A 22358-nucleotide genomic window follows, 5' to 3' on the forward strand; every position below is an offset into this window, starting at 1 on the left:
GTAACAATTTTTGACCTGCAGCACTGTGTACACCAGAATGCCTGTTATTTGGCTGCAGAAGGGTTTGATGCTTTAGAAGTGAGAGGTCCCCCCCCCCCCCCCCCCCCCTGTGTGAGATACTTCTTCATCTCTCAAGAGATTTTGTGTGATTTTAGCTATTTTGCGGCTTTTGACAGATTTGGCCGGCCACGTACTTATGTGATTAGTTTTTTTGCTCCTTGATGTATTTGAAGAGAGCCTTTTCATTATAATCACTTATCTCGTCTATGATCTTTGTTATGAAGAGGTAATGGTTCGAAAATGATGTCCCAGCTTAAGAACCTAATGTGTGAATCTGTTCAGAAGGGGATTTTACCTCCTTTATCCCATTACACCAGGCATAATGTTCATTATTGTGATAACCTCATGTGGTTATTGAAGGCGTAGATTGGAATTATGATGTTCACAGACCTCTTACAATTTCTGGGGTGGTTTTTGTATCTTCATGGACTACACATTATTGCCACTGATAAAGGATATTGTTATCTTCAGATTATAACGTGATTACAGTAATATCAAAATTGGTGTTTTAACGTCAGCACTAGATGGCAGCTGACTCCAGTGCCCTATTCCCTTTATTTTCTGGTTTCTTTTCAGTGTATGGAGTGTGTGATACTGGACCAATCTCAATGTTTAATTATGACTTGTTTACCTTAATAGACTTAACCACTTGACCACTGAGGTTTTTTTTACCCCTTTAGGACCAGAGCAATTTTCACCTGTCAGCGCTACCATTATTTCATCAATAACTTTATCACTACTAATCACAACAAAATGATCTATATCTTGTTTTTTTTTCGCCACCAGCTTTCTTTGGGAGGTACATTATGCTAAGAATTATTTTATCCTAAATGCATTTCGATTGGAATAATAGAAAAAATAAATCATTATTTTTCAGTTTTTGGCCATTATAGTGTTAAAATAAAACGTTCTAATTTTATTCCCTATGGTTTTAATATAAACACTGCTACTGTACATAAAACCCACACATTTTATCTGCCTATTTGTCCTGGTTATCATAAGATTTTAATTACAGTGGAGGAAATAATTATTTGACCCCTCACTGATTTTGTAAGTTTGTCCAATGACAAAGAAATGAAAAGTCTCAGAACAGTATCATTTCAATGGTAGGTTTATTTTAACAGTGGCAGATAGCACATCAAAAGGAAAATCGAAAAAATAACCTTAAATAAAAGATAGCAACTGATTTGCATTTCATTGAGTGAAATAAGTTTTTGAACCCTCTAACAATAAAAGACTTAATACTTAGTGGAAAAACCCTTGTTTGCAAGCACAGAGGTCAAACGTTTCTTGTAATTGATGACCAAGTTTGCACACATTTTAGGAGGAATGTTGGTCCACTCCTCTTTGCAGATCATCTCTAAATCCCTAATGTTTCGAGGCTGTCTCTGTGCAACTCTGAGCTTGAGCTCCCTCCATAGGTTTTCTATTGGATTAAGGTCCGGAGACTGACTAGGCCACTCCATGACCTTAATGTGCTTCTTCTTGAGTCACTCCTTTGTTGCCTTTGCTGTATGTTTTGGGTCATTGTCGTGCTGGAACACCCATCCACGACCCATTTTCAGTTTCCTGGCAGAGGGAAGGAGGTTGTCGTTCAGGATTTCACGATACATGGCTCCGTCCATTTTCCCGTTAATGTGATTAAGTTATCCTGTGCCCTTAGCAGAAAAACACCCCCAAAGCAAAATGTTTCCATGCTTGACGGTGGGGACGGTGTTTTGGGGGTCATAGGCAGCCTTTTTCTTCCTCCAAACAGAGCGAGTTGAGTTAATGCCAAAGAGCTCTATTTTGGTCTCATCAGACCACAGCACCTTCTCCCAGTCACTCACAGAATCATTCAGGTGTTCATTGGCAAACTTCAGACGGGCCTGCACATGTGCCTTCTTGAGCAGGGGAACCTTGCGAGCCCTGCAGGATTTTAATCCATTGCGGCGTAATGTGTTTCCAATGGTTTTCTTGGTGACTGTGGTCCCTGCTAATTTGAGGTCATTCACTAACTCCTCCCGTGTAGTTCTAGGATGCTTTTTCACCTTTCTCAGAACCATTGACACCCCACGAGGTGAGATCTTGTGTGAAACACCAGAGCGAGGTCGATTGATGGTCATTTTGTGCTCCTTCCATTTTCGAACAATTGCACCAACAGTTGTCACCTTCTCTCCCAGCTTCTTGCTAATGGTTTTGTAGCCCATTCCAGCCTTGTGCAGGTCTACAATTTTGTCTCTGACATCCTTGGACAGCTCTTTGGTCTTTCCCATGTTGGAGAGTTTGGAGTCCGCTTGATTGATTGATTCTGTGGACAGGTGTCTTTTATACAGGTGACTAGTTAAGACAGGTGTCCTTAATGAGGGTGACTAATTGAGTAGAAGTGTCTAACCACTCTGTGGGAGCCAGAACTCTTAATGGTTGGTAGGGGTTCAAAAACTTATTTCACTCAATGAAATGCAAATCAGTTGCTATCTTTTATTTAACCACCCTGGCGTTCTGATTATATCGCCAGGGTGGCTGCGGGAGGGTTTTTTTTGAATAAAAAAAAAACTATTTCATGCAGCCAACTGAAAGTTGGCTGCATGAAAGCCCACTAGAGGGCGCTCCGGAGGCGATCTTCCGATCGCCTCCGGCGCCCAGAATAAACAAGGAAGGCCGCAATAAGCGGCCTTCCTTGTTTTGCTTATATCGTCGCCATAGCGACGAGCGGAGTGACGTCATCGACGTCAGCCGACGTCCTGACGTCAGCCGCCTCCGATCCAGCCCTTAGCGCTGGCCGGAACTTTTTGTTCCGGCTACGCTGGGCTCAGGCGGCTGGGGGGACCCTCTTTCGCCGCTGCTCGCGGCGAATCGCCGCAGAGCGGCGGCGATCAGGCAGCACACGCGGCTGGCAAAGTGCCGGCTGCGTGTGCTGCTTTTTATTTGATTAAAATCGGCCCAGCAGGGCCTGAGCGGCGACCTCCGGCGGTGTTGGACGAGCTCAGCTCGTCCAGACCGCTCAGGTGGTTAAGGTTATTTTTTTCGATTTTCCTTTTGATGTGCTATCTGCCACTGTTAAAATAAACCTACCATTGAAATGATACTGTTCTGAGACTTTTCATTTCTTTGTCATTGGACAAACTTACAAAATCAGTGAGGGGTCAAATAATTATTTCCTCCACTGTATGTCCTAGTACAAAGTATGGTGACAATATATCGTTTGGAAATAAAGGTGTATATTTTTTTAGTGTGTTTTTTTTTTTTTTTTTTAACAATTTTCACGTGCATGTGCACAGGGATGCGCGGGAGCGCGCACGCACCCGGCGGCAGCAGCACTGTCTGACTTATAAAAATGTCCTGGAGCCATTAAGAGGCTCTAGCAGGATGTTTTTATAAGTCAGCATGTCATTAAGTAGTTAATGTAATTTTTTTTTTCCTATTGAAAAAAAAAATGTTTGGGTACTATGGATAGTGTGGGAGGGAAGCAGTTAATTTTAAACGTAAGGGTTGATATGTTAATAAAATAAAATGCATTACGGTATGTGTAATTGTACTATTTGGCCAGAAGTTGTCCTCACACATTTATTGTTATTCACGTACGTAAGTACGTGAATAGGAAATAATGCGTGGCACTGTAACTCTGGAAGATACAATCAATGCTGGCATCAATGAATGGCGGCGTTCATTGGCATGGGGATTAATAAATGAGAACTGTGTTCCCATTTATTCATTTCCCCGCTAACGGGCAGCGACGGGAGTGCGCCGCTGAAGGCGAAGATTCACGGCCCTTGGACTTTAAAGAAAACCTGAACTGAAAATTAAAAGTTAAAATAAGCATACACGAGTCATACTTACCTCCCGTGTAGTCTACGCCTCAGTGTCTTTCTCCTCCCCTGCGTCCTGTATGCCCACTGTGATCAAGGGAATTCTCCGTCCTCCATTTTGAAAATGGCCATTACCCCATGACAGCTTTCTGGTCAGCACACTGTTAAACTGTAACATCGCCCACTTGAGCCATAGGGAAACATGGACATTACCGGGCATATCAGTTGTCCACTCAGCTATAACTGACAGCAACTGTTGTATAACTGACAGCAACTGATATATTTCAGTTCTGACAAAATATTGTCAAAACTGGAAGGGATTATTGTCAGAAGAAAATGGTGAGCTTCTGAGAGGAACTGATGGCAAGGTAACTATGTAATGTTCATTTGAAGTTACCTCATGTGTTTATTTTAAATAATTTTACTCAGTACAGGTTCTCTTTAAGTGAAGTTTTCCCAGGACATGATTATATTGTACTTGGTGCAGCAAGTAGTTAAAGGACAGGTCCAAGCTGTACAAAAAAAAAAAAAGTTTTACTTACCTGGGGCTTCATCCAGCCCCTAGAATTGTGTAAGGTACCATGCCACGGTTCTGCTGTCAGCCAGGGCTCCTGGCACTCGACCTGCAATTAGATTGGGATCTTATGCACATGCACGCCGAGCCTTGCTCGTCATCCTGCTCCCAGCACCGGGAGTGCTCTGAGCTTGTGCAGTTCAATTCTCACTAAGCTGTGCAGAGCTCCTAATGCGATAATGAGAGACGCATGGAGTGCATGTGCAGGAGATCCCGACCTGGTCGCAGGTGGTGATCTGCCGGAGTAGAGAACGGGAGCCCTGGCAGACAGCGGAACCGCGGCGTGAGACCTTGCACACTTCTAGGGGCTGGATGAAGCCCCAGGTGAGTAAAACTTTTCTTTTTTTTACTGCTCGTACCTGTTCTTCATCATGATCATCGAATCAGATGCAAATCTGTGCCTCCAAAAGCATGCCCAATCAATGATGGATGTATTGGTCAGACATGCTGCAAGATGTTGCGCCGAAATGCTCAATTGGGTGCTCAGGTGGTAATGGCGTGTGATAATCGCAAACAACAAATGTGATGGAAACGCCTGTCCGATGTCCCCCGTAGTGTATATGTTCGCTGTGTCCGGACTCTTCATACCATTATGCTCCCCATGTAGTGCTGGCACCGCACGTGAGGCCCATACCCGGAAGAAGAGTTCAGACACATAGGCAGAGAGGAAATGTATTAACCGGGGGGGGGGGGGGGGGGGGGGGGGGGGGGGGCGGGCAGGGGGTACATATTTACTTAGGGAGACAGTGGCGTCACGAGACCGTTTCCCAAGAGGTTTCATACTGACATCTCTCGGGAATCGATCTGCTGTGTATGGGCAGGCGATAGATCTCTCTCCGATCAGATTGATCAGAGAGATCTGTCTCTTGGTTGATAGATTGTCTGATGTATGGGCACCTCTAGAGGAAACTTGAATAATATGGAGGCTGCCATATTTATTTCCTTTTAAACAATACTGTTCCCTGGTAGACCTGCGGATCTCTTTGACTGCAGTAGTGTCTGAATCACAACCCTGAAACAAGCATGCAGCTAATCTTCTCAGATTTTTGTCAGAAACGTATGATCTGCGAGCTTGTAAAACGAAAAGAGAGATGGAGAGCCCACAATAGTGTACCATATTAAAGTCAAGCTGGGTGAGACACATGGGGTGTGAATAAATAAGATGGGATTCCTCTAAGGGCCCATTCACACTTGTGCTTTTTCAGAGCGATTTCAGCATCGATGAAAATCGCTAGCAGTTTGAAATACGCGTGTACAATGCAAGCATATGGAAGTGTTCTCATCTAAGCGATTTGCTGAAATGCAAACACGTTGCCTGCAGCGCTTTCTGAACGATTAGCGTTTCAGTGTTAAGTACAGAAACGCTGGAAAATCACTCAGAAATCGCTGGCCCGTTCACATCAGAGTTTTCCCAGCGATTTTACCCAGCCAACCTTGCAGATTACCCACAAAAGGCTCATTGAACTAGTAATCACAAATGTAAAAACGCTTTCTATATAGAAAAATCGCTGAGAAATCACTAGAAAAAAAACGCTTGAAAACGCCAGAAATTCACTCAGTGTTTGCGTTTGGCGATTTCTAGTGTGAATGGGCCCTAGACAACCACTGTGTAGGTAGGTGGGAAGATTCAACCCGACCCCTGTCGGGTTATGAAATTGCTCTCTGGGACAAGAATGCCCGCCTGGGACAAGGTCACATCTATATTCAAAAGGATCACAGACCGCAATAACAAAAAAGCCTATAAGTTTGGAATCCTATTCTACAGTATTCATAACAAAATAAAAAATAATCTGAATTGTCTTAAAAAGCATGCCAAGGCGGCTGAATTCATGTTGTGTTTTCTCTCTCCCCTGCAGCTCTACGTATCGTCAGACAGCCGGTTCAACACCCTGGCCGAGCTGGTCCACCACCACTCCACCGTGTCTGACGGCCTGATCACCACGCTGCACTACCCCGCCCCAAAGCGCAACAAGCCCACCATCTACGGCGTGTCGCCCAACTATGACAAGTGGGAGATCGAGAGGACGGACATCACCATGAAGCACAAGCTGGGGGGCGGGCAGTACGGGGAGGTGTACGAGGGCGTGTGGAAGAAGTACAACTTGACAGTGGCTGTAAAAACTTTAAAGGTATGTGTCCTATAGTTGGCCTTCTGTCTGATTGGATGTACGTGGGCATTTATTCTGGCCGTACACAGGGTGATAATTCTAGCAGTGGCTTAAAGGGACCCTGAGCAGGTGATAAAAACAGAATTTACACTTGCCTGGTGTATCCTCTAGCCCACTGTAGGCCACGAGGTCCCCCGGCGTCCTCCTGGCTCCTTCCCTGTCCCGGCTCTGGTTACAGGACATCTTCGGCCTGAAGTCGTCAGATCTGCACCCCTCTTCCGTGGATTGCGCATTTATGACCGCCAGCTATCACCGGCTGGCGTGAGAGTCCTGCGCATGCGTGGTTCTCTAAGACTGAACCGCACATGAGCAGGACTCTCATGCTGCCGTGGTGATGACATGTAGCCGGCCGGTGTGATGGCACAATCCAAGGAAGCGGGACGCAGACCTGACGACTAAGCTGTTGCTTATCTTTTAGAGCAGAGAGGAAGTTCTGAGTTCAGATCCGCTTAAAAATATCCTTTTAATATACTGGAGAGATCATTGATCAGACAGAGAGATTAGGTGCATCACTAAGGTTTTCTTGAGTGGGGGCGGAGCAGCAATCAATCATTTGACAGATTTTTTTTTCCAGCCCATGTATGGCGAGCCTTATAATGTCCTGTGACCACTGCTTAGGTCCTGTACTCAATGCTGACAACAATAAATTTACGGGTAGAGATGTTCAGTAAGATGCCAAGAATTTTGGCTTGCGTGTTCCTTTAATGCTGCTGCAACCCCTACTTAAAGGACCTCTGTCACAAAAATCTTAAAATTTAAAATACATGTAAACATATACAATTAAGAAGTACGTTTCTTCCAGAGTAAAATGAGCCATAAATTACTTTTCTCCTATGCAGGTAGTGGAAATCTGACAGAACCGACAGGTTTTGGACTAGCCCATCTTCTCATGGGGGGTTCTCAGGGTTTTCTTTATTTTCAAAAGCACTTAGTGAATGTCAGTTGCTCCGTCCAACTGCCAAAAAAGTGTACGGTGAGCAGGAAGGCTGGCCAGCATCTTTATATAAATCATTTTCAGGGAATGTCTTTATAAAGAATAAATGCCATACTGAGAATCTCCTATGTAGAGATGGACTAGCCCAAAACCTGTCGGTAAGGTCAGATTTCTACTAACTACTGTAAGTGACAGCAACATAGGAGGAAAGTAATTTATGGCTCATTTTACTCAGGAAGAAGCGTACTTCTTATTTCTATGTGCTTTAAATGTTAACATTTGCGTGACAGTTCTTTAATGGAATTACAGTAATCCCAACCATCCTGCTCATCAGACGATTTTCCCATTTTATAGATAAAATCAATACCATTAATATTGGCTTGAGGGCACAGCCATCCTATACTGTACCCTCCTGCAACGTCTGCTCTTACATGTTTGACTCAGCTTATTTGTGGCCGGCTAGTGGAGTGGTTAAGGGCTCTCCCTCTGACACAGGAGGCCTGGGTTCAAATCTCGGCTCTGCCTGTTCACCAAGCCTGCACCTTCTCAGTAAGGATCCTTGGGCAAGACTCCCTAACTTTGCTACTGCCTAGAAAGCCCCCCCAGTGGCTGCAGCTCTGGTGCTTTGAGTCCACCAGGAAAAAAGCGCAATATAAATGTCATTTGTCTTGTCATGTCTGTTGGACATTAACTGTTCCAAATAATCTCCAAAGAACACCTCTCTACCTGTTTCCTTGGCCCCGTTCCCTGTTATATGATCCCAGCTGGGCTCTCCTCCATCACATCAGCCGTGACTCCTCTTTTTATTTTTCTCCTTACACTGGCAGCCTCCCCTCCTCATTCAAACATGGAATCATAAAAGCAATACTCAAGATAGCCTCACGGGATCCACCTTCCGGCTCTAAGTATCGGCCCGTCCCTCTCCTTCCATTCTAACCTAAGTTAGTGTAACGGCTTGTTCACGCTGTCTGCTTCACCACCTGTCTGCTAAGGCTTAATTTGATCACCTCCAGTCCCGTTTCCATCCTGGTTACTCTACTGAAACTGATCTTACTAAAGTGACTAATGATTTACTAATTGCTAAATCCAAAGGTCACATCTCCATAATTCTTCTGTCTTCAGCATTTCTTGGTCACTCACCACTGCTTCTCTCCTCATTAAAGGGAACCAAGCACCACTCTTTTTTCCTTGGTTTCTAATACCTATAGGAGCCTGCCATGTCCCCCCTCCCCTTCTAACTGCCCATTATCTATCCAGGGGCAGGTGTGAAGATAGCATCTGTGGCTTCTCTAAACTATTTGAAGCATAGTGTTTTATCTACCCACACCCTTGCTGATGAAAGCTTTCGTTTGCTCTCTGCTAATGTGCGCAATAAAATAATTACATCAGTCCTTATCTGCCTGATACTTCTGCAGTGGGACAGGCCTGTGGAGCCGCCATGGAATAGGTGTGCCTTATAATCGCTTCTGCTGCGCATACCCTGCATTAGGAAAGGGGGCGCAAGAGGTATTACCCGGGCTGCGTGACGTCATTGCGGCGGGACGGCGGGCATTCGTATCGGCGGGTCATTCATAAGTCGGCTGCTCGTAACCCGGGGACTACCTGTAATACCAGTTACCTGACTCTCCTGCTGATCCTGTGTCTCTAATACTTTTAGCCACAGCCCCTGAACAAGCATATAGATCGGGTGCTCTGACTGAAGTCAGACTGGATTAGCTGCATGCTTGTTTCAGGTGTGGGATTTAGCAACTACTGTAGTTAAAAAGCAGGCCTGTCAAGCAACTGGTATTGTTGAAAAGGAAACATCCATATCCCTCTCAGTTTAGGTTCCCTTTAAAGGGATACTGTAGGGGGGTCGGGGGAAAATGAGTTGAACTTACCCGGGGCTTCTAATGGTCCCCCGCAGACATCCTGTGTTGGCGCAGCCACTCACCGATGCTCCGGCCCCGCCTCCGGCTCACTTCTAGAATTTCTGACTTTAAAGTCAGAAAACCACTGCGCCTGCATTGCCGTGTCCTCGCTCCCGCTGATGTCACCAGGAGTGTACTGCGCAGACACAGACCATACTGGGCCGGCGCTGTGCGCTCCTGGTGACATCAGCGGGATCGAGGACACGGCAACGCAGGCGCAGTGGTTCTCAGACTTTAAGGTCTGAAATTCCAGAAGTGAACTGGAGGCGGGGCCGGAGCATCGGTGAGTGGCTGCGCCAACACAGGATGTCTGCGGGGGACCGTTAGAAGCCCCGGGTAAGTTCAGCTCATTTTCCCCCGACCCCCCTACAGTATCCCTTTAAGCAACAAATATCTAGCTGTCTCCTATCTTTCTGATAGGGCATTTATGGTTTCTCACCCCCACAACTTCTGTTCCCTTCATTCACTCCCATTTGGAGGACACCAAAACTCAGTCCTGGATCTGCTTCTCTTCTCTATACCTATATTCTAGGACCTCTCTTTATTTTATTTTATTTTCATTACCATATGGACTGATAACAACCAATTCTACTTGGTGCACTCAATTTTCCATCATCTTGGATTCCTCATTTTTTTCTCCACTTGCTGAATCTTTACACCATCCTGAAAAACAATCCGTAGCAATGATGCACCCATCACCTAACTTCACGTTCATTGCCTAGGAGTCTCTCTTGATTCTGCTTTCTCTGTGAAACCTTACATTGAAACACTAACCAACTGCTTTTCTTACAAGGGAAATGTACTAGCACAAAAATGCTAGTACAGTACATGCCCTCATCATATCTCTCACAGATTGCTGTAAGGCTTCGTTCAGACAGGTGGCCGAACTGTACACTTGTCCAGAGTCGGCACAAGGTCCTCCAGCACCCAAGGCTGAGACACCAAAGTGCATCCCTCCCAACCCAGCTGTCACACACTGATTGCTATTAGACTAAGAGGGGTACCCAACACAGACACACAGACAGACACACAAACACACACGCACACACACAAACAAACACACATACACACACACGCACACACACACACACGCACACACGCACATACGCACATACACACACACATACACACACATACACATACACACACATACACACACACACACACACACACACACACACACACACACACACACACACACACACACACAAAAACACACACACAAAAACACACACACACACACAAAAACACACACACACACACACACAGACACACACAGACACACACACACACACCACACACACACACACACACTCGCACGCACGCACGCACACACACACAGCACCTTTTCTTATTTACACAATGGCCTCAATTCACTAAGCTTTATCAAACACTTTACCGAAAGTTTGATCATTTACCTCATGGGTAAAATATAATTTTGAATTCACTAAGGTGTTATAGATTTATAGAATGTTTTATCGATAAAACGTTCAATAAATCTATAATACCTTAGTGAATTCAAAATTAGATTTTAATCATGAGGTAAATTATCTAACGTTTGATAAAGTGTTTGATAAAGCTTAGTGAATTGAGGCCAATAGGGGAATGATAGCTGAGTGAGTTGTGCGCTCCTCCTACACTGTGCCCTGAGGCAGCAGCCTCTCTTGCCTCTGCCTCGCCCGGCCTTGCACTTTTTGGGCAGTTATTGAATTCCAGGCTGGTGTCCTCGCAAGTGAAAGTGACACCTCCCATATGCTGAAATCTATTGGAAATCTCTGTGCAGTGTATGGGCAGGCAATAGATGCCTCTCTGATCAGATTAAATCAGAGCAGGATATATCTAATAGACGATCTGGCCATACATTGTGTCCAGCTTCATCAAGCAGCTAGTGTGTGAAAAGTTCTGTGCTATTGCCCATAGCAATCCATCATTTTATTTACTGTACTTGCAGGCATCCTGTGCCCATGTACAACAATCAGGGACTTTTAATATGAAACAAAAAAAAACAGACAGCAATCATGTCCTCATCCCTTAGGGCCCGTTTCCACTAGTGCGGTGCGGAATTGCCGCATATCACCGTTGACAAAATCGCATGCGGGTGCGATTTCGCATAGGCAGGGTATATGCGATTTTAACCATGTCACTGCCTCTGTCAATTTACATTACTTTCAATGCGAAATCGCGGGAAAAAAACGCATGCAAAAAACGCATGCGATTTCCCTATTAAATACATTACCTGCGAATCGCCTGCATTCCACACGCAGGCGAATTCTGCAGGGTCTACCGTGCAGAAAAATCCTGCACATAAAAACGCAAATGAAAACTGACAAGTGGAAACAGTCCCATCCACTTGTATTGCCTATGCGAATCCGCATGCGTTGTCTGCATGCGAATTCGCGCTAGTGGAAACGGGCCCTAACATCTGTACATGCATTGAGCTGTATTAAGCACTACACAGGATAGTTGTATGTTATCTGCAGATTACTTTTTAAGGCACAGAGAGTAACTTATGAGGGTATATTTGCTTAAAGTGGACCTGAACTCATACACAGGATAGGAGAGTATAGAGAAATGCACCCTGTATGTATTTAGAGTGATTAGCCTGTACAATTCTCAGCTGTGTCAGTTGGCTGCCTCTGCATTTGTAAACACAGGATGTTAACCCTATGTCTGCTTCCATGAAAGCAGCAAGTAGACACACTGCAGGTTTATTGCAGAATTTGTATCAGCTGTAATATTGTTTAGCTAACACGGTACAGAAACATTTTTACTACTATTATCAGCTGTAACAAAGAAATGTTTTTTGTTAAAGTGGACCCAAATTAAAAATACAAGATTTCAGAAATAAAATCTATTTTCTAAATTATAATAATAAATAGCAGCCTTTTTTCAGCTGCATGATGACAAATATAAAATATTTTACATTTATTGGAGGAACCCCTCCCTTCCTTTCATATTGCCGGGACATAATCCGGCAAACTGGTGGAGTAGATGGTGTCCGGCAATGGAGGAATTGCTAATGGCTGCCACCTGTATAACCCTAGCTATGAAAAGAGAAGGGTGAAAAGCATGCACTGAAATGATCATAGGTTTGAAGGAGTGTTTATTTATCTTTGTATGTGTCAGAGTGGTGCAACTAAATAGTTTTAATTAAAAAAATGTTTGGTTTGGGTCCGCTTTAAGGTTATTATGCTTTTGCTTATCTTTTAGAGCAAAGAGGAGTTCTGAGTTCAGGTCCACTTAAGCACTAACGGACCGATTTCTGGTTGCTTCTAGAAAATCAGTAGTCCCTTTTAGGAAGTCACTGTCCCATTTCTATTAACCCGAATCATTTTTCATGCGCCAGATTGTTTTTCAGTGACCTCTTGGGAGGCTAAAAGTCATGCAAAAGTCCTCAGATTTGTAGTACTGAGCAGCCCTGTGAGCTGCTGCCACCTAGTGGCTGCCTCAACATGAGAAGCTGCTTCCAGCTGTCATATGCCTGGCGTACCTGTGCTGGTTAAGTCCTTATTGATATAATTTAGCCCAACAGAACACAGTGTTTACTCTGCGAATGGCTGAAGAGTCCCATAATATGTGGGTGTTTGGAGACTCATCCCCCCCCCCCGTCACTTAATCTGTTATATTATCCCAAGACTGTGCTGCACAATAGCAGCATAAACAGGCGAGTGTTTTGCAGCACATTCTAGTGATAATATTCTATTGCGAGGGCTTGCTTTGGGATTACCCTGCCGCTCCTGTAAATGTATGTAGGAAATGTGTGCATTTAGATGGCGTTCTTTGAATAGAGCCTTCTGAGCTCATCCTTTTCTCTGATGATTTCAGGAGGACACAATGGAAGTGGAGGAATTTCTGAAAGAAGCTTCTGTGATGAAGGAGGTTAAACACCCCAATTTGGTGCAGTTGCTGGGTAAGTAGATTGAAAAAGCTTTTTTTTTTTTTTTTTTTTTTTTTTTTTGCCTTTTAAAGAAAACCTGAACTGACAATTAAAAGTCAAAATATACACAAGTCATACTTACCTCCTGTGCAGTCTACTTCTCAATCTATTTTTCCTCTCCTGCGTCCTGTTTGTCCACTGTGATCAAAGGAATTCTCCGTCCTCTATTTTGAAAATAGCCATTATCCCATAACAGCTTCCTGGTCAGCACACAGTTAAACTGTAACATCTCCCACTTGAGCCATAGAGAGACATGGACACATCAGTTCTCCTCTCAGCTGTAACTGACAGCAACTGATACATTTCAGTTCTGACAAAATGTTGTCAGAACTGGAAGGGATCACTGTAAGTAGAAAATGTTGAGCTTCTAAGAGGAACTGATGGCAAGGTAACTATGTCATGTTCATTTGAAGTTACCTCATGTGTTTATTTTAAATAATTTTACTCAGTACAGGTTCTCTTTAAGGCCTGCGTTCTAGGAAACCTGAAGTGAGAAGGATATGGAGGGAGCCATTGCTGAATTTCTTTTAAAATCTTTTTTCAAAATGTTACTTACCGAGTTGCTGCTTCCTCCGAGGGCCCATTCACACTCGGGCGCTTTGCGCCTGCAATTCGTGCTTTGCTGATCACCGGCGATCAGCAAAGCACTACTGCACAAGTAAAGCTACGGGATTACACTCCCTGCAGTGATTGGGGCGCGCCTGTGATTATCGCTGCATGCAAACACATTGGATGCAGCATTTTCCCGGCAGTTGTGTTTCTCATTCACTAGAACGATTATCGCTGAACGCAAAACCACCCAAAAATCCGGGAATCGTGCAGTGCAACATTGGAATCGCCTAATTGCAATCACAATATTGCCTTTCTGAGTGTGGGTGGGGCCTAATACTTTCTGACTCATTACAGTGGATAGTTGAGATTTTTTTCTTTTAACCTTGTTTAAATTATCACATGTTCACCAAGCGGTAGCTATGGGGCCCATAGCCATAAGGGGGGGGGGGGGGGTGCTGGCTTGGTGGTGATTTTGGGGGTCCAGGGTGGGCTCCCAAAGTACAGAGTACGCGCAACCTAACAAAAAGAAGTGACTCAGTTCTCCAAGCTCTGGCGATCTACATTCTCTAGACACTCTTTCTCGTCACATTACGTGGCTGACGAAAGGGGGATTGAAATTGGGACACTTGGAGAAGGTAGATTGTCAGTGGAGCCTTGAGAGGTGAGTCACTTTTCTGCATGGGAGGAAGGGAGGGGGTCACATCTGGCTACCTACATTGGGGGATCCTTCTGCCTTCCTGTACTGGGGCGTTACTTCTGGCTACTTATACTGGGGGCCTTTGGCTATCTATAATGAAGGGGCTTCCTCTGACTACCTATACTTGGGAGGGCATCTTCCAGCTACCTATACTTAGCTACTTCTGGCTACCCATACTGGGGGGCTACTTCTGGCTACCTATACTGGGGGGGCTACTTCTAGCTACCTATACTGGGGGGGGGGGGCTACTTCTGGCTACCTATACTGGGGGGGGGCTACTTCTGGCTACCTATACTGCGGGGGCTACTTCTGGATACCTATACTGGGGGGCTACTTCTGGCTACCTATACTGGGGGGCTACTTCTGGCTACCTATACTTGGGGGCTACTTCTGGCTACCTATACTGGAGGGCTACTTCTGGCTACCTATACTTGGGGGCTACTTCTGGCTACCTATACTGGGGGGCTACTTCTGGCTACCTATACTGGGGGGGCTACTTCTGGCTACCTATACTGGGGGGGCTACTTCTGGCTACCTATACTGGGGGGCTACTTCTGGCTACCTATACTGGGGGGGCTACTTCTGGCTACCTATACTGGGGGGCTACTTCTGGCTACCTATACTGCGGGGGCTACTTTTGGCTACCTATACTGGGGGGCTACTTCTGGCTACCTATACTGGGGGGGCTACTTCTGGATACCTATACTGGGGGCTACTTCTGGCTACCTATACTGGGGGCTACTTCTGGCCACCTATACTGGGGGCTACTTCTGGCCACCTATACTGGGGGGGGGGGGGGGCTACTTCTGGCTACCTATACTGGGGGGCTACTTCTGGCTACCTACACTTTGGGGCTACTTCTGGCTACCTATACTGGGGGGCTACTTCTGGCTACCTCTACTGAGGGGGCTACTTCTGGCTACCTATACTGGGGGGCTACTTCTGGCTACCTATACTGGGGGGCTACTTCTGGCTACCTATACTGGGGGGCTACTTCTGGCTACCTATACTGGGGGGGGGGGGGGCTGCTACTTCTGGCTATCTATACTCGGGGGGTGGCTAATTCTGGCTACCTGTACTGGGTTTCATCTCTGGCTACCCATACTGGAGGGCTAGCTATACAGAGGGGGTGCTAATTCAGGCTACCTGTATGGAGTGAGGGGGCTCTGGCTACCTATATTAAAGGACTAATACTGATGTGTACCTCTGGATGCCATTACTGGAGGGCTACTTAATACTGAGAAGCACCTCTGGCTACATACAATTTGTGTGTGGGGAAGAGGGGAGGGTGCTGTATATCTATCTGCTAATGAAGATGAACATTAAGCAAGCTTACTACCTCGGTAGCACCAGCTGTTGTCACCAACTGGGCTCTACTGAGCCTTGCTGAGTCCTTCTAGTCAAATGAGATTTTGACTATGGACTGGGCAACTGACTTCCCACCTAATCACTGGATGGGCCAGAAGCCGAGCGATGACATCACCAGGGCTTATGGGAAGGAGTGGCTGGGGCTTCCGAATCAGGAAGACCAGCCAAACCTGGCACTCACCAGGGCTCAGCAGAGTCTTCTTATTGGTGGCAGTCTGTGCTTCTGATATGTTATGGCTTTCATAGTATACAACCTCGCCACTCATATGCTATTATGAAAACCTCCATTATTCTAGGAAATGCAACAATCAAAACTGAACCTGAACCAAGGCTTTAACTCTTTCCAATCCATTTTTCCATGTAACAACCCATCCCCCCCCCCCTCCCCTCCAGTACTTTTTCTGCTGGGTGAGGGGATGAGTGCTGCATGCAGTGGGTTGCGGTGGGGTCTCTACCTCCTCACACCATTGCGGTGCCAGAGGGCATCAAACTGTCCACATAGCCTGACGCTGTGCTGGACTAGATCTTGCAATAAGCCCCAATGCATCCACGTTATATTGATATTACGTGCCGCTTCGGCGGAGCATGGGGAAAGCAGCAATTAAAGCATCTGACTTAGTCCGATACTTTAAACTAAAGGGGCTGGTTAGAGCCATGTTTTTCTGTGTCGAACAGCGTCCAACATTTGTGCTGAACATGAAAGTGCCGATGTTGGACATAGTCAGACACAGGATTGGAAAGGGTTAAACCTCAACCGTGGATGTTTTATTTATTTAACCTAATAAAAGGTGTTTGGATGTTCTCTTTTAAAGAAGAGATCCAAAGTTCCGGTACAAATTTAGCTACATGCACACATCAAGTGTTTGTTGCCCAAAATGATCACTTGTGATGTCTGTCCAGGTTGTTAAAGTACACCTGAGACTTCTTAAAAAAATCTGATCCTCTGGATCCTCATAAGGCTTCTCCTGTCCTCCTCATCCAGCCACTGGGACTCCTGAACACTGCAGAGAAATAATCTTTACATGTGTCTGCCTGCACAGGCGCGTTAGGCTCTTTCCACTCAGGCAGAAATAGTTAAGCCCGATCGGGTCTACTCTACTGCGCAGGCCCTGACGGTTCACGACTGCACTATAGAGCGGCCCCGATCAGGGTTGGCTGTTTCCATCGGAGCCCGAGCAGAGAGAGATAGCAGCTAGTGCACCAGCACGAGTCTCCCGACAAGCAGGACTTCAGGGGGTTCCAGTGCTGGATCCCGTCTGCTGAGGAGGACAGGGGAAGCTTCCCCCTCCTGAGGTAAGTATCCTCCAGGGGCACTTTTATCCTTCAGGTACTTTTTAAAATTGTTCGGTTTTTCACTTTACTTTTTTTCACTTTACAATGTATTGGGCTAGCCACACATATTCTTGGTCTGTTATTTCAAAGGCACCGTTTTGCAAATGTAATTTGGTAAATTGGTCAGTGATTAAAACTTTTGTATTTTCCTGAATTCCCAGTTTCTAGTTTTGTATAAGATTGTGTGGATTTACACTGTAATGAGCACCATTCTTTTGAGCATTCTGTCACCTGATTGCAGTTGACGACTTCCGCTCATCCCCTCACTGCCTCTGGCCTGGCAACCATGTCCATGCGGGTCCATTCTTACATTATATTCAGTGTTCTCCCCAGAATTTTTTTCCAGCCGGTTGGCATGAAAAAGTAGTTGGGTGGGTCGAGATGAAAATGCAGGTCAACTCTGCTTACAGCATAGGAGGTGGTGAGGAGGTGAGCTGATGACAGCCGGGTGGTCACCAAATCTAGCCGGGTGCAGCACCCGGCTAAAAGAGCCTGGGGAGAACACTATTATCCAAGACAGTTGAGGAAGATCATTTCAGGCAATACAGCTCCAACATTTTTACACATTCTAGAGTTCTGCCAACCAATCTGATCTTTATGGTCTACATTTCAATTTCATCAACTATTCGTCTTTTCCTGTTGCCATGGCAGGTTACGGCATTAAACTACAGCAGATAAGATTTCCTTCCTTTCTTTTTATAAAATATTTTCTTAGTTGTCAACCTTGACCATACAGAAAATGTTGTCTTTCTATCGGAGATGTTGGGGCTAGTCTAAAATGAGGAGCCTGATAGAGAGACCTGATGTGGCTGTTCAGTGTAGGTCATCCTTTCCTATGTTGTGTTGCAGGGGTGTGCACACGGGAGCCCCCATTTTACATCATCACAGAGTTCATGACCTATGGTAACCTGTTGGATTACTTGCGGGACTGCAATCGGCAGGAGGTGACAGCTGTGGTTCTCCTGCACATGGCCACTCAGATCTCGTCTGCTATGGAGTACTTAGAGAAGAAGAACTTTATTCACAGGTGAGTCCCTCAGACAGTGTGGTGTGTCTGTGTGTGTGGGGGGGGGGGGGGGGGGGGATCATGTGACATGAGTGCAAGGTGGCCCAAACCATAAGCTGCTCATACGTAGAAAATATTGGAGGGCAAAAGATCTGACTGCTGCATGACTTGTTTTGAGAACATAGATAGGCACTAATCTAGTCTAGGGGACCCGGCAGGAAACCTCAAGGGTAACGGTTCATTAATCACCGCACCCTCTTCAGCATGAAGCGTTATGATTGGCCGAATAGTGTGGGCGTAGTTTACTACAACCTATCGGAAACCTAGCAGTTCCAGAGGGTGCTGTCTAGCCAATCACAGCAGTGGAATTTCCCACAGATGTGGTTTCCTGCTAGGTCATCTAAACTAGACTGGCGCCTACAGATATATTCAGATATGTATTTTCCTCTCCTCTGATGAAGGCTTTTTCACCATGTGCATGGAATAAGACTTTGGTCTGAGTTTGAAAATTGCACCCCCATCCCTTTGTTCTTCGAAAGAGATGATCAATGAGATAAGAAGCAAATAATCTGGGCTTGTCTTTTGATTTCGCCAATAAAAATCAATATAAGGTGCATTGGAATGGCCCAGGTTAAAATTGCATACAGTTTTCATTTAAGCTGGAATTATTTGCATCTAGTCTGGGGTGTAATAGCCCCCCACTCCCTGCAAAAATGACAGCATGGGGCCCCCTTGGTCCTCAAACCCCATGCAGGTCACGTGATCAGGAGCCGGCAAATGGCAGCAGAGAGTGTTCTGCTGTGAAGCCGCGTCTGGAAGCAGAAAAAAATTACAATTGTTCCCGCTACTGGCTAATCTGCATGGCAGGAGGAAGCGGGGATTTTTCCAAACCCCATGTTGTCCACGGTGCACTGCGCAGTACACTTCGGACAACGTGGGTTTGATTCACAGCGGCGCAAGCGCACTAGAGGAGGTCGGCCTCTGCAACGCCGGGGACAGGGCCCGGTGGCTGCAAACAAGAGATGCGACGTGGGACATGTTGGCTGCAAGGGGCTGGAGGAAGCCCCAGGTAAGTATATCAGAGGGCAGAATTTTCAGCCTGATGACTCCTTTAGACCTTTTGCACACTGCAAGCGATTCCGATTCAGATTCCGCTTTTTAATCTGTTTTTACATCCGATTCAGATTCCGATTTGCAGTGTGCAGGGAGCAAACTGCAAATCGGAATCGGATGTAAAAACAGATTAAAAAGCAGAATCTGAATCTGAATCGCTTGCAGTGTGCAAAAGGCCTTAAACGTTACTAAGTGCCTGGCTTTCCTGCTGACCCTCTGTTTCTAATACTCTTAGCTATAGCCCCTGAACAAGCATGCAGATCAGATATTTCTCACTAAAGTCTGATTAGCTGCATGTTTTTTTCAGGTGTGTGGTTCAGACACTACTGCAGCCAAAGAGATCAGCAGGACTGCCAGGCAACTGGTATTGTTTACCTGTAAGAAAATGTCAGCGACCATCTCTCTCTAAGTTCAGGCGTACCGTAAATAGTTAAGTTGCCAGCCTTTTTGAACAGTGACTGGATCAACAGCAAGCCAATAGAATAAAGGCATCCTATTCCCTTTTTATGATCTAAGAGCTTGCAAATACGAAAAATTTAGACTATAAAAAAAGACTTTTGTTTGTGAATAATATAGCCGTACATCAGGGAATAGAAATTTCAAAGAGCATCAGCGAATAACCTAACCAGTGTTGCCTGCTTAACCTCTGGCATTTCAATAAAAGTCCCCCATTAGCGTTCTGCTGTTTGCCACAGTGTATGAGCATTGCATTAAGCAGCCTGACAATATTTCAAAGCCTATCGCTATATTGCTTGTTGAGTTTCGAATGTTCACCTTTAACAAGACAGCAAAACAATGCAGACAAATGCTGAACTTAGGTACAAAAGAGAAGTTTGAGCAGTGCTGACATTAAGCTCTGGAAATATTGTATATTCAGGAAGGTATCTGACAGTAGAAACAAAGTCAAATGAAAACCTTTCTGCATGTCGCAGTGACATAGCAGTAACAATGTTCAGAGCAGGTCTATACAGAATACTGCTGCCAGACTGTTATTTAACCAACCCCGTCACTGCCACATAACGCCAGTCCTGCACTCCCTTCACTGGCTCCCTATAAAATGGAGGGTCCTATTCAAGATAGGCCTACTGATATTTAAATCACTAAATCATATCTGATTTAGTGATTAATATCATATCATATCTGATTTAGTGATTAATATCATATCTGATTTAGTGATTAACAATCTGGGCCCTGGATACATGAAAGAAATGTTGCAGCTGCATAGCAATCCCTGCAATCTCAGGCCCAGTGCACACCGAGTGGATCCGCCGGGCCGCATCCGCCGGAAAATCCGCTCTGCTAATGTAATTGAATGGGCTGGTGCACACCGACGGTTTGAGGTTTTTAGCAAACCGCAAACGTGCCTCCTGCTGCACGTTTGCGGTTTGCAAAAAGCGTCAAACCGCCGGTGTGCACCAGCCCATTGAAATACAATAGCCACGTGGATTAACAGGCGGATCGCATCCAAATCTGCTCGGTGTGCACTGGGCCAAATCTCTAACATCCGCACCAAAAACTGCTAGCGTTTTGTGGATCTGCTAGCGGTTTTGGTGTGCCCTGGGCCTCAGATCCACAGGTTCCAATAATATACTCAGATTCCAGCTGAAAACTTTTGGTCCCAGAGCCTTCTGTCATGCCACTCCTACGTTATGGAACGCCTTACCTCAGCAGATCAGGACCGCTCCATCCCTGGACGTGTTTAAATCCAGACTGAAAACCCACCAGTTCAGTTTGGCTTTTGCAGAAATATAATTGTATCCTCCCTCGTCTTTATCCTACTACAAATTACTGAATGTGAGAGAGCCTGGGCGCTTTGAGTCCTATGGGAGAGAGGCGCTATAGAAATGTTATTGATGTTGTTATTATCTATAGTCACGTAATGATAGGTAAAGATATTTTTCAGATTGTATACAGAATTTGACCTATTCACAATGTACCATTTAATGTAAGCACTCTTGTTATCCAGAACAAAAGTTTAAGCACAGTTTTTTTTTTTTGTCAATACGCCTTCAATAAATCAGATTTTGAATTATTCAACTATATATAAAAAAAGTTGTTTTACAGAATAATGAATGAAAATGCTGTATACCTATATATAAAAAATCGTGTGTGTGTGTCCCCCTTACTACCTGGGATGATATGTTCTGGGGGTCTCGCGGCCCCCCTGCACATGTGGGCGGAGCTACAAACAGCCAATCAGATTTCACCCATTCAAGTCAATGGAAAAAATGTAAAAAGCTGCCATTCTCACAGTAAACAAGCCAGAGTCCCCACACTTGGCACAGTTGGTCACTTGGTGACCGAGGTTACAAATCCAGGAAAAGTGGGCGGAGCATAAAACAGCCAATCAAATTTCAGCCATTCATTTTAAATGGGAAAATGTAAACTGCAGCCATTCTTAGACTGTTAATCGCAGGGTTCTCAAACTTGCCACAGTTGGTCACTGGGTGAATGCGATTAAGATTCAAGAAAGTGGGTGGAGCCTACAACAGCCAATCAAAATTCACCTATTCATTTTCAAGGGGAATATTTAAACTGCTGCCATTCTTACAACTGTTAATGGCAGAGGCTTCAAACTTGCTACAGTCGGTCTTTGGGTGACTGGGGTCAAAATTCACAAAAGGGGCGGGGCCACAAACAGCCAATCAGATTTCCTTGGTGGATAAACTGCTTCCATTCACACATTTTTGATGCCAGGAACCTGAAAGCTCACAAACTTGGTTATTGAGTGACTGTGTGTCCAGGTTACAAAAAGTGTCCATAGCCAAAAACAAATTTTGCTAGGAAAATATAAACTGTAGCCATTCTTACACCGTTAATGGCAGTGTTCTCAAACTTTGCACAGTTGGTCACTGGGTGAATGAGATTAAGAATTTGGAAGGTAGGTGGAGCCTACAACAGCCAATCAGAATTCACCTT

The 22358-nt window shown here is 45.2% G+C and overlaps 1 protein-coding gene across 2 annotated transcripts in view; it reads left to right on the forward strand.

Annotated features, from left to right (window-relative positions):
• The window catches only part of ABL1 (ABL proto-oncogene 1, non-receptor tyrosine kinase), a 388171-nt gene that overhangs the window by 303571 nt on the left and 62242 nt on the right, over positions 1–22358 (forward strand). For both annotated transcript variants that reach the window (XM_068248847.1, XM_068248845.1), the window contains exons 4-6: positions 6279–6551; positions 13260–13344; positions 18170–18347. In XM_068248847.1, the coding sequence (XP_068104948.1) occupies positions 6279–6551; positions 13260–13344; positions 18170–18347 (536 nt within the window). The remainder of the gene's footprint in view (positions 1–6278; positions 6552–13259; positions 13345–18169; positions 18348–22358) is intronic.

Source organism: Hyperolius riggenbachi, chromosome 8 (assembly GCF_040937935.1).
Source record: "Hyperolius riggenbachi isolate aHypRig1 chromosome 8, aHypRig1.pri, whole genome shotgun sequence".
Taxonomy (NCBI): domain Eukaryota; kingdom Metazoa; phylum Chordata; class Amphibia; order Anura; family Hyperoliidae; genus Hyperolius; species Hyperolius riggenbachi.